Genomic DNA, 22,834 nt, shown 5'->3' on the forward strand with positions numbered 1-22,834 from the left:
ACCTACAAAATCCCAAATATCCTCCTCTTTTCATAAGGAAATGACTGTTAGTTCTTTAGTCCAGTCATAGAATTGCCCCTGCTCACTAACGTACAGTCAATATAGAACAAATCCTGCTTCCTTCCATCCTCCCCCAAATCACCCAGCCAAAGCCCCAACTCCATCACAGGTTCTTTCTAACACCATCTTACTTAAATCATGAGATGTGTTCTTTCTGGCTGCAAGCAATAAAAAACCCAACTTATTTAATACAAGGTGTGTTCCCAGTGATTTGGTTTAAAGGAATTGACACCAGCTTTCCAGGAATAAGCAGCTTTAAAAACCCAGCCTCAGGAAGAAAGGTTTTACTGTCTGTGAGATACCTAGGCTCTGGAACTCCAGAACTTGTTTCTATCCTTAGAGGAAAAGAAAAATGATTCTTTCTACCAAACCTCTTTAGTACCAAACATTAAGCTCAGGAGTTCAGGCAGGAGTTTTCCATGATTTAAGGTAGAGAGATTGAGGATAAGGTTAAGAAATGATGTGCAACACAAACATAGCTTAGAAGGACCAGGGATCAGTCAAAACCCAGTATCCCTCGCTGGGCCTGAGCCACCAACCCTTCAGGTAACAGATGAATGGGCTTGCCTATTACCCAAAGAAAGGTACCACTGGTCCTCTATGCGCGGGCTCTCTACCACCAAGCTGCTGCACGCTAGGCTCTTCTGCCTTGCCTAACTCCGCCAGCTCCAGAAGACATGGAGACCAAGAATCCTATGGAGATATCTACAGCTAGCATGATGTGATATGGTTAAGGATGGGAAATTTCTGTTGGCAACAAAGTTAAAGGACTCGCACGTGCCCACATTCAAAAGGAAATGCTGTATTTCTTTAAGAGAGGAGTCGAAATAAAGACGTCATTATCGTAACCAACTTCAACGAATGATTTGGGTCTTGGCGGCCTCGGTCAAACGGCTGGAGGACTTCGCTGACTCCGCGGGGTCTCCTCCCTCAAGAGAGCAGGGCCCTTCCCTCCCTTCCTCTTCCCGCTCAACTGCGGGACGCTGCTCCCGGAGAACTCCTTCTTCCTGGTGAGCATCAGACTCGTAACAGCTCTTTTTCCCCTGGAAATCCTGTTCCTCATGTCTGGACTTACCTGACACGCCTTTTGGGTTTATCTTTCTTCTCCTTTTATTCCCTTAAAATATTTTCTCTGATTTCTAAAATATGTCTTTACGACAATCTTGAAAATGCTTCTTTTGTTGTTGTTCTTATTCCTACCTTACGTTTTCATTTTCAAGAGCTCTTTTTCTAAGTTGGTCTCTGGAATGAAGGCCCATCGACACGGACAAAGCCGATCAGTCCACAGGCGCCTCAACCTGGAGGGTGATGACGTCACTTCCCCCTCCAACTGCTGTCCCGCCATTTGCCTTTGCCTGGAGGGCGGGGTGGGAGGGGAAACGTGCGAGCAGAGGGCGGAGCGAGGGTCTCAAAGAAGGTCAGGCAAGGGACTTGCCTTAGGTGGATGAGGCAGCTGCAGGGGCTGCTGTTCAGGCATCTGTTGCTCACACCCTGTATCACCTCCGGAGCCGCAGGGGCCGAGTCCAGGACTGTTGCCTGAATTCGAGCGCAAGTTCTGTGTAGAGGGGGTGGGGTCTGTGGTAAGGGGTAGGGGAGTGGAAGGTCCTAGAGACGGTGTGTGAACAGTGTAAGGAATCTAAGGCCAAGCGAGGGCTGCAGGGAACAATTTTTCATGCGTGGTGCTGCAGATACCCCCAAAATGGACGTACTTCTTCAGGGTAAGTTTGCTCAGTATACTTCTTCTTTTCTTATCCCTGCTATTTTCCTAACTATGCAGAATTTACTGTGTAATATGTGACAGTGAGTCTTGGTGGATGGGCTTTATCCTGTTCGAGATTTCATGAGAGCTGGCCTAATCCTGGCTACTACCTCTGTTTTCCAGCTTTCGGTCCTCCTAATCTTCCCTTCTTTCCAAATTTACCACTCTAGCTCCTCTGCTGACCTAGTGCTGTGGGCAGTGAGGTTCTCTCCTGCTTATTTCATAAGGCCTGCCACAGACTCTAGAAGAGAAAGAACCTTGGCCAGGTCCAGAGTCTTTACTGTCTGTTGCTTTGCTACTGTTGCGGTCAACTATTGGTTTTTCTTTTGTTGTTGCTCCGTGAATGAGTGTGTGTGTATCTTTTCCCACATGTTTACACTGAGGGTGAGTATTTGGGGACACATGAGAAAGTGGATGCTAGGAACCTCAGGCCATCTTCTGTAGTAGGTCCTGCCTCTTCTCTGGCTGCCTCTTCTCTCCCAGGTTGTTGACCTCTGTTGGAGGTCACTGTTCCGTCACCTCTGCGTTTTGTCATTTCCTGTCTAAAGGCCTCTGAGATACTTGGAATGTTCTGGCAACCCAGCCTTTAAGGAGCTCTGCCCCATGGGCCTACAAAATACCTGGGGGTAACTGGGAAGTCCACTTCTCTGTCATAGTTATCACACATAGTTCCTACTTTGGAAGGTCCCACGAGTTAGAACGATTCTTGCTCTCCCTGCAGAAGAAAAGCTTGGCACCTCAGTCCATGGCTCTAGAATGCACTGGGTCCCAAGCTCCTCAGAGAAACTGCTGTTGGCCCAGGGACAATAGGTCTGAGCTGTGTTTGCCAGCACCCTCTCTGTCACAAAGGGCCTCCTCCAGTCCCGGTGCCACCGCTCGTCTGGTTTGGACCAGGGGCCACCTCCTATGCTTTCCCTGTGGGTCATATGGATGTAGTAGTGCCCAACACCTCATAGTGCTGTGCATATTCAGATAACTCAGCTGCTCATTTAGCACAGTTTGGCTTCCTGATATGATAGACATTGATAGAATGATATTTTCTCTTTAATTGTGAAACACAATATGGAGAATCGTGTGTAAAACGTAAATGTACAGCTTAATGAATTTCTATAAATTAACATAACCTCCAACTAGATCAACACCTAGAACATATGTAGCTTCCAGAAGCTCCCAACATGCCCCTTCCTGATCACATCTCCCTCCCTGCCCTTAGCAGTAACCACAGTCTTATTTTCATGATGTGCCATTCCTTGTTTACATCCTTTATACTTTTGTTTATTATGCATTCCTCATGGGTCTGGGTTTTACCCTGTAATAATACAGTATATATTCTCTTATGTCTCACTTCTTTCACTAAAAATTATAGGTTTAATAGTCATCAGTGATTCCTCCATTTCCATTGCTAATGAAACATACCACAATTTAGTTATCCATTCTATTGATAATGGACATTTGGCTTGTTTCCAGTTTGTGGTTCTTTCACACAGTGAGGCTATGGGCCTTCTTGTGCAGGTGTCCTGGGCACAGTGGATTACACAACAAGGAGTAGAATTTGGGGTCCTCTATTATGCCTATCCAAGCTTTTCTGATATAAAAAAAAGTTCTATAAAGCACAGCATGCAGATTATACAATTCATATGAACAGAATAAAACCAACTGAATACATGTGATGTATTGGATCCATAGATTCAAGGTTACATGTTAAAGTACTAATCAGTCTGTTTTCTGTGTACATCCTCCCCACTCCATTCAAGTTTGACATCTTCACAAATCCAACTAGAATGACCTGGGACAGCTGGATTCAATTCAGCAGAGGGACCCTATGACTGCGTGAGGAGACCTGGCCTGCACTTCCTTTTCTCTTGGGAGCTTTTAAGCTTTGGACTCTCCAGAACTACAAGACAAGATTTGGCAAATGAAGGCCTGGGGACATGTGGGTTGGGAGGGGACATTCCTGCTCCAGGTACAGGACTTGGGCCTAAGCTTGGGGAGACCCAGTAGAAAAGGAAAGGATGCCCAGAATCAGGGCATGGGAGGAGGAATGAGAGGCTATTCTTGTGGGAAGAAAGGCTGGGGGATGAGAGACCAGGGCAGAGTGTGTGTGTGCAGGATCCGGTAAAGGGGAGTTCCAGAGAGTGGGGCTGCCATTCTGGGGCCAGGGAATAGAACTGCCTTGGTGTTCAGCTCTGCATGCTCCTCCTCCTCCTCCTCCTCCTCCTCCTCCTGCTGCCATACCCTGCCTCTCCATCCTGCTCCCCTTCCTCCTCCATCTAATGAGGGGACACAGCGGGGCATAGGGATCTGCACAGTAGGCAAATGAAAAGGTTTTAATTTATTTTAAAATCACAAGAAAAATACTTTTCTTTTAGGTCAAGTAAAATGTTTTAACATCTAATAATAATACATTTTCTTTCTACTAACAAGGAGGTGAGATATACTTTCAAATATTTTATGAATGAAGGGGCCCGTGAAGGCAAAAGTGCCTAGGGCCCACGAAAGTCATAATGTGAACTGTGTACTTCACGTGCATTTGTCGTGTATTTTACCTGAGAGTTAAAGACCTATACAGCCAACCAAACATGGGAGAAGGACTCAGCAAGTTGTAGTGCAAGTCCTTTGTCCTTGGTAGCCTTTGTCAAGAACTTTCCCTCCTCCAGGGAAGGGGTCTTACCTGGAGGGCCCAGAGTAGATTCCTCCATCTGAGCCTTTAGCTCTTTCAGTCCAGCTTTGATTTATCTCCTTTCCTCTTAGTGCTGGAAGTTCTCAGGGCTCAGAGGAAGAAGGTTTTCTTGAAGACCACGGTTACTGCCTCTTCTGTGGGAAGAGATGAGGAGGACATGCACTAGGCCTCTTATCAATGACCCCATTTTCTCCAAATCCATGTGGATGAGCTGAAGTGAGATAATGGTTTAAAGAGGTCAGGTCACTAAAGAGGTCCCATCGGACCATGGCAGCACAAGGCAGCTGGTAAGTGAAGAGTCGGCCCTACTGTATGGCATCCGGATAACTGCTTCCTCAGTCACCTCCAGGCTCTGGAGATGACTGTGGGTGGGAGACAAGGAGAGATACAGCCATGAGGAGGAAGTGGAGGGTCCTCAAGAGTGAGAAGAGAAGCAAACAAAGAATCAATCTATTGAAAACAAAGGTTTTTAAAAATTATGCTGGAGGTGAGGAGGCTGGGATTCTTATCTTATGGTTGAAATAAAGTCCCCTGAGATACACCTTGTAAGCCAGGAAGCTTCATCAGACCCCACATCACCTTAGAGTTGGTCACCACAAAGAAGAAGGCTTCTATGCCAGAGCTCCAAGGCTGTCAGCTCCTGTCTGAAGGTCTTCAATGAAGGAGACCATCCTTCTCAGCAGCCCCTTTGTCCCTTTCAGCTGTTGGCTTCCCTGTGCTGACCCTTCCAAACACTCTTTCTCAAATCTGAGAATTTCTCCTTGTTCAGTCTCGCATGAGCAAAGAAAAACATCAAGGCAGCAACATCTGTCAGCAGCTTTCTTTTGTTGAGGACTCTATTGTGGTCATTCTTCAATCTGTTTCAGTTTGACTTGTCAGAGAAAAATGTCAAATTTTACACAGCCTTATTTGAGTCTCTACCCATCTTTCATACCTTTTGAGAGTGTGGAGTCAATCTGAGAATAATATTCTACTTAGCTTATGACCGGTTAATTTAGCAATGGCTATTTATCCCAACTTCCTATTAGTATTATTCTTCACATGTCCCATTATAATGTTGACTCAGTTTCCCTCCATGGCAACATATTGTGTTTCATATAACTTGAAATCACTGTTGACATGCCTATCTCCCTACTTCATCATCTGTTGATATGTGTAGTTTGTTTTGACTTTTATTTTCTATAAAAATTAAACTCTGTCTATGTAACTTATGAATTTCATTACAATTTCATAGGATCTCTTTCCTACTTGCCAAAGGCATTTAAAAATTTCACATATATCTCCTTGAATACATGTAGTAAATCTGATGATATTAATTTCCTCTGCCTTCAGACTACCAGTATATTCAAGAGTAGTAGATGCAAGGGCAATTTGTATGGAACACTGTGGCTGGATCTGCCTGGGTTGGCACCTACCAGTGACCTGTGGTTGTGTTTCTCTGATGTATATGGGAAAATATAGGCCATGACCAGGACAGAAAAGATATATTGGCTAGGCTGGTGGTTTCACAAGGGCGACAATGGCCACAACCTCCAAGTGTTCCACTGAGCATTCATGACAAAGTAAAGGAAGGAATGGGCAGATTACTTTTCAAAGTTGGGGTCCCACCTCCATCACATCCCCCATACAAACTGAGGGATGATATTGCTGTGTGAGATAGCTCAAAAGTACACTCTGTGGAAGAAAAAAACAACAAAAACAAGTCTCAATAAATTTAAGAAGCTTGAAATCATATCAAGCATCTTTTCTGACCACAGTGATATGAAACTAGAAATCCAGTACAAGAAAACAGCTGGCAAAGTCACAAATGTGTGGAGACTAAACAACGTGCTACTGAATAACTATTGGATCATTGAAGAAATCAAAGGAAACATCCAAAAATACCTGGAGACAAGTGAAAATGAAATGCAAAAAAAAAGTTGTCCAAATGCTTCTTAACCTGAGGGAATTGAAACCTAATAAAAGTTAAATGACTTGCGTAAGGTCATATTGCAATGATTTATTTGAAGTGCTTTAAAAAATAACCTTAAAGATAACCATACACTGTAGATTGAGCAGTTATGTACAAAGCTTATTACAAACCTCTGAAATCCTAGCCAGAAGGTACTCAGTGGGGAAAACCAGTTTTTCTGTGTGATGATTTGTTTTTGAGTTACTTGTTCAATGGGAAGCATTTTCTTAATAGGACTAAATTCAGGTAGTCTATATTCTGTATAAAAATGTTACCATGAGTAGAAAGATTACCTGTTCTCTAGAAAAAATCTGAGATGACTTACTGAGAATAAATGGTGCTGCTCAACTCCATTGGTCCACAGAGAAACAGGAGTCTCTTCATGCACTTAAACAAGCTGTGCATATGTCTCTGCCTCTAAGATCATGTAACGATACAGAGACCTTCAATTTATAGGCTAAAGGTGACTGCAGTTGATGACAACGACCAGAAGGAAGCAGGGAGATACGGCTTTGGGTTTAGGAGTTCCAGATGGGCACATGCCAAAGAACAATATATGATTTTGGAATACACTTTAGCAACACATTTGGCTGTAAAAGCCACTGAATGTTTAATCTGTGATCTGCCAGTGACATTGCACAGTGAGTTTCCTGGCCTGACTTTGGCCTACAGTGACTATTTTAAGAAAGGTCAGGGAATTGCATCACAGCACATTTTGTTAATGTGGTGTATCACATTGATTGATTTGTGGATGTTGAACCATCCTTGCGTCCCTGGGATAAATCCCACTTGATTGTGATATATGATCCTTTTAATGTATTGTTGTATTCAATCTGCTAATATTTTGATATATGTATTGCTACCCTAGCTTTCTTTTCATTTCCATTTGCCTGGAACATCTTTTTCCATCATCTCACTCTCAGTTTGTGAGTGTCTTTAGGTCTGAAGTGTGTCTCTTGTATGCAGCATTTCTATGGGTCTTGTTTTTGTCCATTCAGCCACCTTATGTCTTTTGATTGGAGCATTTAGTCCGTTGACATTGAAAGTAGCTATTGATAAGTATGCATTCTTTGCCATTTGTTACTTTTTTTCTGGATGTTTTTGTAGTTCTTCTCTGTTCCTTTCTCCTTCACTTGCTCTCTTCCCTTGTGATTTGATGACTTTGTTTAGCGTTATGTTTGGGTTCCTTTCTCTTCCCTTTTTGTGTATTTATTATAGCTTTTTGTTTTGTGGTTACCATGAGGTTCGTATAAATATCCTGTGCATATAGCAATCTATATTAGTTTGATGGTCTCTTCAGTTCGACCTCTTACTAAAACCCTACACTTTTACTCCTCCCACTATGTTTTATGTTTTTGGCATCATATTTTACCCCTTTTGATTTTGTGTATCCCTTCCCCTCTTATTATAGATATAGATATTTTAGTACTTTTGTCTTGTGACCTTCATGCTAGCTTTATAGGTGGTTGATTCACTACCTTTACTATATATTTGCCTTTACCAGTGATATTTTTTTTTGATAATTTTCTTATTTCTATTTGTGGCCTTTTCTCTTCCAGTTAAAGAAGTCCCTTTAACATTTCTTGTAAGACCAGTTTAGTGGTGATGAACTCCTTTAGATTTTGCTTGTCTGGAAAACTCTTTCTCTCTCCTTCCATTCCGAATGATAAACTTGTTGGGTCAAGTATTCTTGGTTGTAGGTTTTTTCCTTTCAGTACTTTGAATATATTGTTCCACTTCCTTCTAGCCTGTAAGGTTTCTGCTGAAAAGTCAGCTGATAGCCTTATGGGGCTTCTCATGTGCATAACGTGTTGCTTTTCTCTTGCAGCTTTTAGGATTCTCTCTTTAATTCGGGACATTTTAATTATAATGTGTCTTGGTGTGGGCCACTTTGGGTTCATCTTGTTTGGTACTCTCTGCACTTCCTGTAACTGGATATCTGTTTCCTTCCTCAGATTAGGGAAGTTTTCAACTATTATTTCTTCAAAGAAGTTCTCTGCCCCTTTGTCTCTCTCTTCTCCTTCTGGGACATCTACAGTGTGAATGTTAGTACACTTGATATTGTCCCAAATGTCCCTTAAACTGTGCTCTTTCTTTAAATTCCTTTTTCTTTTTTTCTGTTCACCTTGTATGATTTCCTCTGCTCTGTCATCCAGATTGCTGATCCATTCTTCTTTGTCATCTTCTCTGCTGTTGATCCCCTCAAGTGAATTTTTCATTTCGATTATTGTATTCTTCAGCTCTGATTGGTTCTTCTTTCTATTTTTCAATTCTTTATTGAAGTTCTCAACTGTGTTCATCTATTCTTCTCCCGAGTTCAGTGAGCATCCTTATGATCATTGGTTTGTACTCTTTATCAGGTAGGTTGTTTATCTCTGTTTTGTTTAGTTCTATTTCTGTGGATTTGTCCTGTTCTTTTATTTGGAACATCTTCCTGCATCTCATTTTGTCTACTTCTCTGTGCTTGTATCTAGGTATTAAGTAGATCAGCTACATCTCCATTCTTTGAAATGTGGTGTTATGTGGGAGATGCCTTGGGGGCCCATCAGCATGCTCCTGTCTCATCGCCCATGAGAAATGCTCCATGGGTATCCTCTCTGTGGGCTATGTGTGCCCTTCTGTTGTGGCAGGGCCTCCATAGCTGCAGGTGTGCCGTTAGGCTGGGCTGGCCCCTGGTACACTGGGTTTTTGGCCTTGTTGTGTGGCTGTTGCTAGCTGGCTTTTAGGTGGGCTGATGTCTCATGCTGGCTGGCTATGTGGCCAGGCAGTGCACAGTTTCCTCAGTGGGCTAGTGGGCAGGGCAGGCCCCTGCACTAGCAAGCTAGATGTAGTATTCTAAATGGCGCCTGCCAGTGTCTCTGTCAGCATGGCTGAACTAGGTCACAAAAATGGCTGCCACCAGTGTTTTAGTCTCTGGGGGGTGGGGGAGCCCAAGCCAATTACTGCCTCTCCAGGATATGCTCCGAGATTGGTAAGTGAGTCTCTTTTACCACTGGACTATGCACTTTTCTAGCTCGTATTTTTGTGCTGGTTTCCGGATTGAGTGAGTCTGTGCATGTGCCTTTAAGAGCAAGTTTTCCATTCCCTGAAGTTCTGTATTTTCCTGGGCATGTTTCCTGTTGGTTTGCAGAGCCAGGTTTTGAGACTTCATCTCTCCTATGCTGGGTCTCAGGGCTGGGGTTCCTAATGTGGAGCTCAATTCCCCTGCTCCTCCAGGAAAAGCTATGTACCTTTGAGATTGCTCCCGACCATGGAGCACCGTGGCTAGAGTGTGCTTTTTTCCTCAGTAGCACTGTGTCTCTGCCTCTTCCACACCCCTCTTGTTGACCATTGTTGTGGAGGTTCTTTTCATCCAGTTTCCAGATCTCTCAGAGGGAATTGTTGCACAGATAGTTGTAGGTTTGTTGTGTCTGTGGGAGGAGGCGACCTCAGGATCCTCCTATGCTGCCATCTTCCAAAGAGACCTGGATTTTTTTCTTCTCATCATCTATTTCTATTTCCTATGTCAAATTTATACCATCTCTTTGTACACTAGAGCTCACCTGACAAGATTTTAAAGCAAGTAGCACTTACGGGCGCATACAAAATTCTTCCATAACAACAGAAACCGCCACTGTTATTAAATATCCCTGAATAAATGAAAGTCTCCTCTTGTTGTCATGAAAAATAAGGAAAGATCCTTTGTTGAGAGTCCCTAACCTAACAAAACTTTAAACTTTAAGGCCCTGTTTTCCGATTTTTATTTTTCTCATGCCCAGTCATGGGGGCCTTACTCCACAGGGTGGGTGGTTCTCAATTCACCAGGCTCTCTCTGCGAGGAAGTGAGGTTGCATATGAAGCCAACAAGCAGTAGCATCTCCAGCAAGAGTGATGAACTTGCAGTGCTGTTGGCTGCCATCTTATCTGAGAGAACAGAGAAGACAGAAATAGAAGAGAATGGAGGGAAGAGACATCCTGTTTCAGCTTTTCCAGCATGCCAGTTAGTTGTGCAAATTGTCCAGATTCCAATTAAATGGTAACACTTTCGGCAAATCTCCTAATGAGGGGTTAATCGTTAGCAAAAATAAATGGCAAGTTCTGGTACTCTGCATGTTGGCAAGAGGTTCGAGAAAAGAATATTCTCATAAATTGTGAGACTGTGACTTGGCACCACTTTGCAGGGAACTGAGGAATGAGTTAGCAAAATGAGAAATGCATGAGTATTTTGAGCAGGCAAATCCATTACCAGGAATCTATGCTACAGAAATGTAGGAGGGATATATATGTAAGGGTGTCTCCTCCAGCATTGCTTGTAACCATAAACATTGAAACCAATTTCATGTCCATCAACAGGGAAATGTTTCAATACATGGTAGTCTGTCCACACCATAAAGGGATATGTAGTCACTGAAAAGAACAAGGGAGATAACAAAAATGGTGAGTTATGGACTGACAAGAGCTCATGTGTTTTGAGTATTTACTGTGTGCACTGGGCACTGGCTCTTGGCTCTGGGCACTGGGCTCTGATAATGTCAAATTTTACCTGAGACTTGTGATTCCTGGAAAATTGGGCAGGTTAAGAAATCCCACCCCTCTTTTCTCCTGGAAAATGCCTGACTGTAAAGAACTACCTACCCTTTCCCATATGACTTAGACAAGACTCATGGACACCTTCCCTGTTTATTTATGAGAAGGCCAGACACTGACCCTCCCATTCCCATTCTTTGCCTCACACATCATTAACTGAACCACTTGAATCCACTGAGCAATTAGAACAAAATGGTTGTTAATCCAACTCTTGTGGTTAAGTTTCTCTCCTTCCTCCTGGCCCTGGAATGTTGACCTGTCCTCAGCCTGACCTGAGAGTAGGCTGGCCTCAGGATAACACATTCCCTAATCTACTGTCCAATCAACCACCCTTTCGTTTTACTTCTCCACACTTGGCTCTTCTTCCCTTGCTTACTCCTCCCTGTAAAAGTTGTTTTGGCCTAACCATTGAGACACTTGCAGATCTTACTGTCAAGGCTAGACTTTTTTGAATATATCTTGTTTGGTTAGATTTAAGTTGCATAACATATTCATTTTTACATAATTATAAAACTGAATGAAATTTTTAAACATTTCACCTGTAGACACTGAAAACACAATGTAACAAAGAAACCTGTGTGTCCCTTTTGTTGAATAACCCTGTGTAAGAACTATTCCAGAGACTTTAAAACACAGTAATTTATCTATAGAGCAAGACAGTAACAAATTAAAAAACCATTTTTCTCAAACGTGTTGTTAGTGGTATTGTTGCTATTATCTTTCATCTTTTGTTCATATAATGTGGGGAAATGCAAATCAGACATTTTGGGATATTGTAATTCTATTACTCCTCATGTTTTTAAAGACAAAAATGCTTGTTGTTAGAGAAAGGAGATTCAGATGAAAGATCACGTTCAACACAAACCCTATACTTCCGAATTTGCATTGGCAGTATTTGTGAATATATGTGAATACATGAATATGTATGAGTGTGGAAAAGCATTTCCTAGCTCTGTCCACTGGAAATAAAGCAATAGCAGTGAGTACCCCTAGGCCACACATTTTGATCTGGGAATATAGTTTTGCACAAAAATAAACCAGAGATTCTTAGAGAAATGGCTGAGTCCAGGTCAGGAGCAGTAAATATTCAAGATGAGACAGAAACACTTTGTCATACTGACGTCAGGAAAGGTCTCAGAGATTATTAGCATCTTATCAAAAGGATCAAGAAGCAAACTTAACTCACCTTCACTGCTGAAAGGGAGGATAATTGGAGCATCAGTAAGGACCACATTGCAATGGATTGAAATGTTACAATGTATTTGAGTCCTTGAGTTCATATTAACGCAGGAAACAAAAAGAAAAAGAAAAAGAGACTAATTGGTGACCAGAGAGGATGCTAGGGGACCAGGTCATTGAGCTGCAGTTTTCTTTACAGACTGTACCACTCAGTAACTCAATAGTATTTAGGGAAAGTTTGTCTTCATACAAATGTCCCAGGTAATAATACATGATGATGGAATATCACCATTTTTTCCCACATATTCAATTAATGGATCTAAACCTTGAACATAAAGCTGTTGCTAACATCATTAAAAGAGAAACAGGACATGATGTGCCTCCTGAGGGAAGAGCACACACCACTTTTGAGGAAGTCTTGCCAATACATCAAACGTGAATGTGATCAGTCTCTACATCTACCAGGTCCAATACAGTAGCCGCTAGAAACATGTGGCTATGGAATATTTGGAATGTGGCTAGTGGTACAGAGGAAGTGGATTTTAATTTTATTTAATTTATAACTCATTTAAATGTAAACTTAAAAACTGAAGAAGTGTAAAATATTTTTCTATTAAACACAACCTTATAACTTTGGTAGAATTAAATTTCCCTTAACAGTAGCAATGTATAAGATTAGTATCTTGCATTGTTGTGTGCTTGTACATTTATTTTCCAATGTGGTTACTACATTTTTTAAATTGCATACGTGGCTTGCATTTTCTTTCCATTAGACGGCACTGCTCTAGATTCTACCACCCGCTGAGAGCAAGTATGGAGGACAGAGGAAGGTGTTACAGTATACCTGGGTACAAAATCAGCCAAATCAGGCTGTGGGAATGCCACAGAACAAACAACTCAGTTTCATTACAGATAATTGACAAAAAAGGAGAGAACAAGAGTGACAGAAAGAGAGCTAGAGAGAGAGAGAGAGAGAAACTGAGAAAGAACCTGTATATCAAGAAACTTAAAGACATATCTGACTGATCATAGTTTGTGGTTTTTATTTGGATCCCGATTAGAAGAAACCAACTAAAAAACAACAATGGGTAACTGTCTATTTCATAATATTAAAGCTTTTAACTTAATGAATAATTGTACTGTTATTATGATAATACTTTCAAGAAGTGTTATCATTTCTGGAAACATACTGTTATAATTACAGATGAAACATGATGTCTGGGATTTGCTTTAATAATATAGGAAAAGTTAAATACATGGGATTGTGTTAAAACAAGTTCAGCCATAAGGTGATAATTGCTGAAGCTGGTCTATGAAGATGAGGATGTCCTGTTATATAATTCTGTTTTTGTGTACTATTGAAATTCTGCATTTGAAAAAGAATGATAGAGAGTACAGGCCCACCTAGGAAAATGGCAGTTGAATTTCTCAACATATATTTCAAAGGGCTAGGAATTAACCTAGAGAGTTGTAAAAGCAAAAACCCAGTTCTTTCCTGCTAGATTTTTCTTTCCTGTGTGTCTCCTTGATTCCTCATACAAAACACTTCACTTCTGACACTTCTGGTCACCAAATATGTGGATGTTTTCCCCACACGAGGCAATTCTCCACGACACTAGCTATGTGTCCCACAATTTAACTCAATTCTGAAACTATCTACCAGGAGATAGTGTCAGATCCCACAGGTTAAGGGCTCAGTCGCACAAGAGTGTTCCCATCCCGCTTCAGATGCCATCGGCAGATAGTAGGTCCCCAGGCTCCCCACACCTTCTGTCTGACTTGGCTACAAATCGGAATTCCCTACAACTCCCTCCATAGGTTCAATTAAGCGATGAATGACTAGATGCAGACATACATAGGGTGAGGTCTGTAAGGGTCCCGAGTGCAGGAGCTTCTGTCTTTGTGGAGTTGGGGTGCGTCACCATCCCAGTGTGGATGTGTACATCAACCTGGAAGCTCTTCAAAGCCCCTGCTACTGGGATTTTATAGAAGCTTCTATTATTAAGTCATGATCAATTATTAAGTCCATTTTCAGCCCTTCTCCCCTCTCTGGAGGGTGGGGTGTGGGGCTGAAAATCCAAGCTTGTAATCATGGCCTGGTCTTTGTGGTGACCAGCCCCCATTCAGGGGAACCATTCAGGGGCCTACCCAGAGTCACCTCAACAGAGCAAAAGCTGCTCTTAGTGCTTTTATCACTTAGGAATTCACAAGAATCTTATGAGCCCTGAGTTAAAGAACAACTATTAGAACAAGAGATGGACGCTCCTACTGTTCTTATCACTTAGGAAATTTCAAGGGTTTCAGGAGCTCTGCGCCAGGAATCGGGGGCAGATCATATTAGAACAGGACTCATAACCCTGCCCCCAAACCACCAGGGGCCAGAGAACACTGTGGACTCCCATTGGTTTCTATTGAGTCAGGTCTAGGAGCCACACAGCAGTAGAGGGATCAGGAAAGACCATGCACACAGAGGAGAGGACAGCAGGGAGGGCCTGCTCAGGAGGGAACACAGGGAAATTCGCCACAATAGAAAATGTGATAAACTCAGAGCAGGCTTGAGACCTGGGCGACCACAGCTCTGGCTGCTTGGGAACCGAAAGGAAGGGGTTCTGCAGTGCAGAGGAGGAGAAGTAACAATCTTGGTGAGGCAAAATTGCAGGGGACAGGGGGAGACCTGGATGAAGGTAGTGTCTTTGGAGGCTTGTGGTGAAGAAAAGAATGAAGCAACTGGTAGAAGTTAAAGATCCTGCTGAAAGAAAATAGAACCCCCGAATCAGAAGACACACCATGGCTATCCCCAAACCTTACATCTACTAGAAGAATTTCACCCATGAGAGAGATCCAGACCTAAGAAATTGACTAAGCCTCTCAAAGCACTCATCCGTTCCTACATAGATCTTGTGTTTCTCCTTCAGGTAAATCTGGGCCTGGTAATGTTAAAATCACATAGCAGATGTGATTTCCAAGATGACAGACAAAAAAAAAAACAAAAAAAAAATGGAAACAGAGTCAAAGATTTCAGCTCATGAAACAATACCCCCTCAAAATCAATCATGAATCATAGGAAAACTGTAAAATGACATTCCTATCTGAATTAAATGTTCCTAACAAAGAATTTGTGGATGCACAAAAACCCAAAACTCCACATTAGAAATGTGCAACTCAAAAGAGAAGTGGACAAGAAACAGGAAATGAGAAGTTAGAATTGGCAGAACTTAGGAAAAAATTGAAGAAAAAGAAAATTGTCTGAAAAAGAGGGTAAATGACAAGGTTCATAAGGGCAACATATTTGTCCAAAATTATAGGAGACATTGATCCAGAAGTGAAGGCATCAAACAGAAAAAATGAATAAAAGATAACTGGAAAGGATCAGGGAGGAATAGAACTGGAATGGTCAACTCTAAGACCTATCCTCTTAGAACTAATAGATTTTAAAGAAAAAGAAAATGAATTCCTTGGAAGCTCCAGACCTGCCCCCGCCCCACAAAATGCCAATTCACCTACAATGGAGAGAAAATCAATTTACATTCTACGTCTCAACAGAACATACAAAGCAAGACAATATTTTTTCAAAACTCAGTGAGAGTCATTGTGGGCAAATACTTTATATTCAGCCAAGCCATCCAGGTATCCAGGCAGCAGAACAAGAGTATTAAATATGCACCACTCAGGGAGTCCTGATTCCATTGTGAGGAGTCATTTAAGGATGAACTCCACCCACCAAGAGATGACTGAGGAAATTTTATTTACATGGGAATTTTTAGCACATAAATATGAACAGGAGAAATAAGAATATATGTATTAATTTGTATCCATATCCCCCAAAACCAATCATGAGTATACTGGATTATAGCATTGAGTATAAAAAATTCACAAGTCCACAGTGATAGTCAACACAGAAATTTTAATGACATGGTAGGGGGAGGGAATGTTCCTTTCCACAGCACAATCCTAGCAACTACAAGTATATAGGAATGATAAAATTAGAAAATTCCCAATGTACAGACACGAATATGATCATTAACGCATGGATCATGAATGGATGGTAAAAGAAAATCATTAAAAGATATTCATACACTCTCAAAGTCCACTCACAAAATTAGTAATTATACAAAGAAAAAAATATGTTTTTACATGAACAGATCTTGTAGGCCCCTCCACAACAAAGCGACCAGTGTTGTTCTTACAGTAATGATGTTGGGTAAACTGGACATTCTAGGTCTCCAGGTGGGCTGCACTAGGAAGTACACAGCATTAACTGTATAGTGTTCTTGGCAAAAGGATGAGCCTGAATTTAATCATGAGGAAGTGATCAGACAACTTCAGAATGTAGACCATTGAGCCAGGTGATTGACCTGTCCTCTCCAAACAAGGCAACGTCACTACCACCACAGACAACCACAGAAAGGTCAGGAGATGGTTTTGGTTCACAAGGACTAAAGAAATACAGTAACATAATTTTTTTAGTCCTTTGGAACCCAAACTATCTCTTCTGCTTTTTGTTGTCTTATTTGTGGTGACATTGACTGTTTGAAGAAAGATAGGCCAGTTGTCTTGTTCAATGGTCTAAATTCTGCCGTTGTCTGATAAAGACCTCATGATGAAATTCAGGCTAAATATTCTCAACCAGAACACAGCAGAGTTAGTGCTGTCTACTCCTGGCACAGTCCTACACCTGGCAAAGAATGTCTGGTTTGACATGTTGTCTTTATCTGGTTCCTCCTGATTGTGGTGATGTATAGGATGGGAACTGAGAGGAGCAAGGGTTAAGGTCTCTAGAGATTGTATGGATCTAGGCACTGGTCTCCTTAGAGATTTATCACAATTGGAGGCTGAAGGGCTGGGATTTCTCCCATAAAACCAGGCTTTTGGAGTTGCTGTCTACTCCTGGCACAGTCCTACACCTGGCAAAGAATGTCTGGTTTGACATGTTGTCTTTATCTGGTTCCTCCTGATTGTGGTGATGTATAGGATGGGAACTGAGAGGAGCAAGGGTTAAGGTTTCTAGAGATTATGTGGATCTAGGCATTGGTCTCCTTAGAGATTTATCACAATTGGAGGCTGAAGGGCTGGGATTTCTCCCATCAAACCAGGCTTTTGGAGTAAAAATCCTGGAGAGTGGTTTGTAGTTGAGATGGTGATTCTCTGCAAAGGATCCTCCAGTGTTATATTTGGGCTTTAACTTGATTTGCTGTTTTAGATGTTTTCATCAAGTGGAAAAGCTACTTTTTATGAGGTGGTTTCTTTCAAATCAACAATATCTTTTCTTACTTCAAGAAGTACTTGGTATGTGAGAGAGAGAGAAAAAAAATGAAATGTGAGACTTTGTCAGGTGCTGCCTATAGCTGAGCCTGGAGGGATGGCTATGTGGTAACAGAGGCCAGAAGCAAGCTGAGCTCCTATTGAGAGGAGGAGCTGAAGGAGGGAGCCTCAGGCTGGCTGAAGGGAAAAGTGAGACCTACGGGGTAGAAGAAAACCTCCCTCAACTTATATCCAGTCTGTGGTGCAGGATCTGGGGACCTCTGCCCTCAATCCATCAGGAACCTGGTGATAGCCCAGCTCAAAGTTGCTGCAGAGACATAGCCGGATCCCCACCACCCTTTCCTCAGCAGCCATTTCACTCCTGAATCCCCTTCATCTGGAGCAGGTGATGGCTTTCTCACACCTCCCAGGGAAGGATGTCCTTAGCATCCATTGACACATTCCAAAACACACTGCTGTCCGAAGGAGAGGACTCTTAGCAGAGAAACACACCCTCCTTAACACTATGTCTCAGTCTTCTGAGGATGAAGGGCAGGCTATGGTATAAGAATCCTAGAATGTGAGAGCTACAGGGACCTCAGAATAGATCCAAATTCAGTTGCACCTTTTACAGGTGAGGAGCTGCGGTCCCAAGGGGCTGAGGACTAACTCGAGACCTGTTATTGACAACCCTGGAACTAGAACCCTGGGGACATTTGGGGAAAGGAAGAGGAGAGGCTCCCATCTGGAGGTGTCAACAGGCAGTAGAGGCTGTTGGGTCACCTTGGCTGGACAGGAATAATGCTTTACACAGAAATCCTGCTCCAAAGGGGCTGAAGAAAGACCCACAAAGGAAGAAACTCAAAATGGAATTAGCAAAAAGAGAGCAGGGAGTGTAACCATGGCCCCACTTATTTTCATCCCATGGACACTAACATTCTCTGAAGGTGATTTCAGGCCAGGATACACCTCAGGGCATTTCCAGGAATAGTCTCAATAGGTGACCCCCAAAATCGCAAGTGAAAGTGGGAAACCATTAGTTTTAGTCATACTAGATTCTCCTCACTTTTTTCCCAAACATCTCCCTAAGGAAAGGGTCTCTCTTCATATTGTACGCTAGGGTAAAGAAGGGCATGAAAAAGGACAAACATAGGAGAATGAGACCTAAGATTCTTTATTGGGAATTTGCATAAGGACGAAATTTGATAAAAAATAATTTTTCAATCTGCATTCTGAACTAACTAGTGGGCTGTGAAATCTATTTAGTAAAGAGTGAACTGCAGGTTTCATTTTAAAGTAGAAGAGAAAGAGCACACTGCCATTACTTGTAATAACAGGAGGTATTATTTTTTGTACACTGGGTTTCTATAAAATATTTGTATCTTAACGGTATGTTGTCCTATAAAAATTGTGAGAAACTTGGATCCAAATAGAGAGAGCATATGTCTAACCCATCCATCTATCTTTTTTTCTCTTCTGTTTTCTCCAGGCCGTACAAAGAGTTTTGTTGAGAGAGGAATGCTAACTCCATCCACGGCTGATATTCAGCTTTTCTATGAAGTAACCACACACATGGGACACTTTATACTGGTGACTGAGATCCTACTAGATTCATAGTCTTTCTAATTTCTAGCTGCATCTTAGTGGGAGCTTTTTAAAAATACTGATACCCAAACCCCACCTCAGAACATTTACATCAGAATTTCCAGGTATTGGGTCAAGGCATTCCTGTCAGTTCAGAACTCACTTGTGTTTATTTAATGAGAGCATGATTTAGAACTACTCACTAGACCTCCTCTATTTCACACCATTCTTTTTGTTTCTCCTCGTTTCTTCCACCATGAACTTCTTTCCCACTGGCCCTAAAGATTTTGATCTTCCTTCTGACAATCTGAGATAAATCACTGTCCTTCTCAATTGGACTTGTATTCTTGTGTATCTCCCTGGGTCTTCACAAAGCTGGCCTCAAGTTATTTTGCTATAATGCTCTGCTAGATGCTCTGACCTCACATTCAACTCAGTTCTTTTCTCCAGATTCTTCACTGAACATGTAGAAGTGGTAATGGAGTGAAAAGGGGAGAGGTCTGAATACCAAAGCACCTCATGCTCTTTGCATTCTGGAAACCTGGCATCTACATCTATTTTTGGCCAATGTCACTTTAGGGTGTCCTCTACTGTCCTCCACGTAAAGCCAGCTCCAATGAGTCCCTGAGGTAGGGACACTGAGTCCCTGGAAGCCCCATGCAGATGACCAGAGGCCTGCACATCTGAGGCTGAGGAGAATCCTGACTCCAGGCCAGTCCAGCACTCCCACCTGTGACCCAGGTTCTCATTTAGTTTTTGTAATCTGGGCTTTTTCCCCTTAGTGTTAAAAGTTCTTATCTTCTCACATGGACAAATCCAGGGTTAAGGGTTGTTCTAGGTCAGATTCCCTAAAAGACCCAGGAGGAGGATCCATGTGCAACTGATTCATTAGAAAATGCACCTGGTAGAAAGAGGCAGTGGAGTTGGGGAAGCTGGGAAGGGAAGGCAAAGCCAAGAAAGTGTGTGATTTCAGGCAAAGTGCCATGTGTTCAGTGGCTTAAATGATGCTCTGGTGAAGAGGAGGACCGTGGGACCAGGCTTCCCTGTGGCTAAGAGGAAAGGCGAGAGGGAATATCAGGACAGCAGCAGCAGGAACACAGCGGAGTTCAGAGTGCAAACAGGAGATGAACATGGAACAGCCCAGCAGGGTGGCAGCCCCTCGTGGAAAACAGAGGTAAGACCAGACAGAGGTAGCATCAGCTGTTGAAGTGAACAAATGAGGAAGAGAAAAATGAGTGGGAGACTGAGCTCTAATCTTAGATAGAGAGTAAGCAGGAATAAGTGCATCTAAGAGCCACAGATGTGATTACCTCTGGACCCTAAGCTTGAAGGCCAGGGAATCTGGACGCTAGTCTCCACTTGCTGAGCTGTACTTTTCATTTGATGCTTCCTATGGATGCTTCCAAACCCGGCTCTGAAAATAAAACCACAGCCAACAGGATGCACTGTTATTCATGATTTTACTGTGACTTACTTCCTGTTGTGTGTAACATCTGACCGGCCCTCCACTCACCCACATATATATATTCTATTGCAACTTGGGGCGGGAGGGGGAGTGACTAGCAACTGTCGATAATAATAATAATAATAATTAGTAGAGGTCCAAGTCTATTATTGGAAACTTAGGGACAGGACTGCTACAGAACCACGCTTTGTGGTTCTTTAGGGAGGAAATGCAGTGCACAATCCTTATATTACACAGTAGTCCGGGGTCTGGGCAGTACTCCCTAATCAAACATGTTTATATTTCTACTGTGAGATGAAAACATCTCATGCGCAAGTGGGCTAACCAAAGACTTCCGATAGCCCAATGCCAGTCCAGGTCGAGCTCAGGCAGAGTCGTGGCCCTCAGGGCCTGCTCCACACTTCTGTGGGCTCCCCTCTACACATCCTCATTCTCACCAAGGTTTGTTTAACTGTTTCTTAAAAATATCTTTCATGTTTCTGTCACCATTTAGTCTTCCAGATAGCATACTGTATCTGACTCTTGTCATTGACTTATCCAAGCTCCTTCTAACTGCTGTCTCTGGTTCTGTCCTCTCTGCACTATCAAATGTCCCACCCTCCATATTACCCTAAATCCTGTTTCAAAACATGCCTACTCTGCCGTCAGAACTTCCTCTCCCCTCTCACTTCACACACTCCCCACTCCTCACCTGCCTTTCCAGGCCTTCTGTCCTCCCGCCCCTCTTTCGTCTCCACCATCACTCCCCACAGCCCCATTATAGAGATCCTCCAGAGTCAGGCTGCCCCTCCCTGACCCCAGCCCCGCACCAGGTGCCCTTCTAGCTTCCAGGTCTTTTCTACATGCTCTTCTCTCGTGCTGGTGTGTTCCATATTTCCTCGATGCACAGTTTATTATTCATTGATCATCATGGTTTAGGACATTTAATAAGATTTTATGATAATTCATGTTGGGCTAAAGTGTAAACCTCTTAAATTAACAAATCTGGTTGGCAAAAGAATTGTCAAAACCCAGTCTCCCCATTCTCAAATGTTATTTTGAATCAAGGTCTTTGGATCAGGTTTTAATTATCACTGCTTAATTTCATCGTGTTGTTATATCCCTTTTTTCCCAAGTACTGGCCTTTATGAAAACTATGCTTTGAATATTCTTTGCATTTGCAGGAGAAAGGGGAAAACATTTTATCAAACTTCTGAAGTGCCACCCCATGTTATTAGCCTGGCAGGTGGGGAAAAGCCCTCAATAAAAGATCAAGTTATGATTTGGTTGTGTTTACACCATTTCTACAGGGTTTTTCCCTGTACAGAGAGGATGGGGGCAGCAGACAGTCTCCGGACCTGCTCACTGGTCTTGTACACACTGTTCACATCTTGTCGTATGCAAACCCACACACAGGACAGTTCCATTATAATTTAGACGTTCCGCACCTTCATACCAGCCCCTCTGTGTGGGGAAATTTGGCCTCCTCTGGCCAATTTTGAATGATGGCCTAGGGATGCCAGGCCATATCACTCACATCTCATTTCTGAGACTTGTGTCTGAGCATTTGCCATCCTCCTCATGGGAATCAATATCTGTCTGTACAGCTTTACAAGGACAACCCTGAGTGAGAGAAGGAAACCCCTGGGGGCAGGGGGTGGTGGAGACGCAGACCTCCAGCCCCTGACTGATTTTTCATTGAGAGAGAGCCTCATGGAGCTGTGGCTACACCTGGAGGGGCAGGGGGAGCCAAGGCTCTGCTCACACAACAAAGTGCCCTGAGAGATTAGAGTCGGCAGATCTGTGCGAGGGGCCACAGGAGTTCTCCAGACCAATCTTATGACTTTTCTGTTTATGTTTAAAATTATTTCAAATAATTTGGTACAAAGCAAAGAGGAAAGAAAGGGTGAGCACCACCCCTGCTGAGTCCATGACACTCCAAGTATGGAGAGCAGTGGACAGAGCTTGAGCCGAGGAGGCAGGCCAACGAGGGCCCTTGTCTCACTGTGCACTGGCCAGGTGTCCTGGGCAAGTGAAGTGACCTTGCTGAGCTTCAGCACCCTTGGCTCTAACTGAGAAGCACACCTACTTGCAAGGTCCCTGTGAGGACTGAACGGGGTATAGCGTACACGGAGCTCACTCGGTACAGGAATGGCAGACAACAGACGCAAAAGAGCTGAGCTTCATTTCTGTTTTGTGAATTGCTGGGATCCTGAGGAAGCCTCTGTTTCTTTGTACCCTGGCGATGAATGAGAAATAGGAAAGAGGATGGTCCCACCATGAAAAGGCATTTACTGACCAAAAAAGGTTGAGGAACAAAATTGTTCATGGCCAATTTCACTATAAAATAGTCAGATATAAGAAGGTACA

At 42.7% G+C, this 22,834-nt stretch overlaps 1 protein-coding gene across 1 annotated transcript in view; it reads right to left on the bottom strand.

Annotated features, from left to right (window-relative positions):
- Positions 1-914: 914 nt before the first annotated feature.
- The window catches only part of LOC131401140 (neuroblastoma breakpoint family member 26-like), a 36,904-nt gene continuing 14,984 nt past the window's right edge, over positions 915-22,834 (bottom strand). Inside the window, exons 10-11 of the mRNA XM_058536198.1 lie at positions 1,496-1,635; positions 915-1,067 (exon numbers count right to left, since the gene is read on the bottom strand). Of these exons, the coding sequence (XP_058392181.1) occupies positions 915-1,067; positions 1,496-1,635 (293 nt within the window). The remainder of the gene's footprint in view (positions 1,068-1,495; positions 1,636-22,834) is intronic.

This window comes from Diceros bicornis, chromosome 4, assembly GCF_020826845.1.
Source record: "Diceros bicornis minor isolate mBicDic1 chromosome 4, mDicBic1.mat.cur, whole genome shotgun sequence".
In the NCBI taxonomy this organism is placed as follows: Eukaryota; Metazoa; Chordata; class Mammalia; order Perissodactyla; family Rhinocerotidae; genus Diceros; species Diceros bicornis.